The sequence below is a fragment of the Phytophthora parasitica genome (genome assembly GCF_000247585.1).
Source record: "Phytophthora parasitica INRA-310 unplaced genomic scaffold supercont2.14, whole genome shotgun sequence".
Lineage (NCBI taxonomy): Eukaryota > Oomycota > Peronosporomycetes > Peronosporales > Peronosporaceae > Phytophthora > Phytophthora nicotianae.
In genome coordinates, this window is record NW_008649000.1 from 895785 (window position 1) to 897169 (window position 1385).

At 42.5% G+C, this 1385-nt stretch overlaps 1 protein-coding gene across 1 annotated transcript; it reads right to left on the reverse strand.

Moving 5' to 3' along the window:
• Positions 1-400: 400 nt before the first annotated feature.
• Positions 401-679, reverse strand: PPTG_22283 (hypothetical protein; the record flags this gene model as incomplete). The annotated part of the gene is made up of 1 exon (XM_008902866.1): positions 401-679. One exon carries the CDS (start codon positions 677-679, stop codon positions 401-403), a length of 279 nt encoding a protein of 92 aa, XP_008901114.1.
• Positions 680-1385: the final 706 nt, after the last annotated feature.

Here is a 1385-nt window from a genome sequence, read left to right on the forward strand (position 1 = left end):
TGTAGATGTCAATAATACCTATTTTAATAAACAAAACGCAATAATTGCAGTTCCGCAATTATTTTTTCCGAGGTCTGGATGCCTCCATATCGTGAAGTAATTTCTGCTGTTGTCACTTGGAACGTAATCGGTAAATCTGAGATTGTTGTGAACACCAAATCTGCTTTTTTACTGACCAGCAACTCACAACAAGATCCACACGCGTAAATACCAGATTTGTTCAGGTTGTGAGCATTCACCGATTCTTGACAAGCCGAAATTTGGTCTCTTCCAGGGGGAGCATCAAATACCTGAAGCAATCGATCCTGCGCACAATGACCATCACTGCTACATTCCCTCCGCAGATGTTCGTCATTGTTGACAAACGTATCGGGGTGTGCACTACAGCAGTAATAGTACATCAACGCAAGTCTTGGATCTTTTGTGAGCGCTTGGTTTTCTCGAAGCATTGAAGCTCATCAGAACTGAGGTGATTCACGTGAAGAACAGAATCGGCAAGCCTCTCCAGTCTACAGTCTTTTACCAGCTTTTCCTCTTTCACTCTGCGACCACGTTTGACAGTACGAAGTTCTGTTGGAGGTGGCCGTTTGTTGTTGTCGTAATTTTGGTGATGCTTCGCTGCCTTCGAGAGTTGACGCCGTCGCTCCAACCGCGAGCGGTAACTACCTTTGCCCGTCATTCTCGGTTATTTGACTGATGACAAAAAAATCACGCCCAATTGCACACAATACCATATGGGACAGTGTATCGATTGCCATACATAAATCTCATCAAACCGTTAGAGAGGTTTATTGAACTTGAAGACAATCCGTAAAATATCACGTGAATTGTGTAGGTAAGAACATATCACGTAATTTGTAGTTATTGGCAGTGAGCTGACAATGTAGTAATAAATTAAATGGTCTGTTCGTGAAATCTGGATTAACACAATTTGCCCTGTCATAAAATTACGAAAATTGCAGTGAGAAGTCCGTTATACCAACGATTTCAGTCTCAACTTCAGGCATGCAGCTTGTGGAATCTGGGATGATACTCGAGGTCGCGGCATTGGACATGACGAATTAATATGCACATTGTGAAGAAAGAAACCCGTGTCTCAACATTGGGGAAAGTCAAGATAACTTCGCTGCCTCACAATCTCATTTCAAACCAAGCCAATCTGATGCAAGACTACAGCTTTGACGTACATAACTGATAACATCTTATTTATTTGTTTTAAATTGATTGCAGAGAGGCTCACAGGATGTCAAGTCCTAAAATTAGTTTGCGGGTCTACGAAGAACTCAATAGAAGTAGGAAATACTTGTAAACTGCACTGGTAAGCAAGCGTCTGCACCCGCAGCAAGAAACGTAGAGCACTCGAAGTTGGTGGGAAAGGCAGCTTG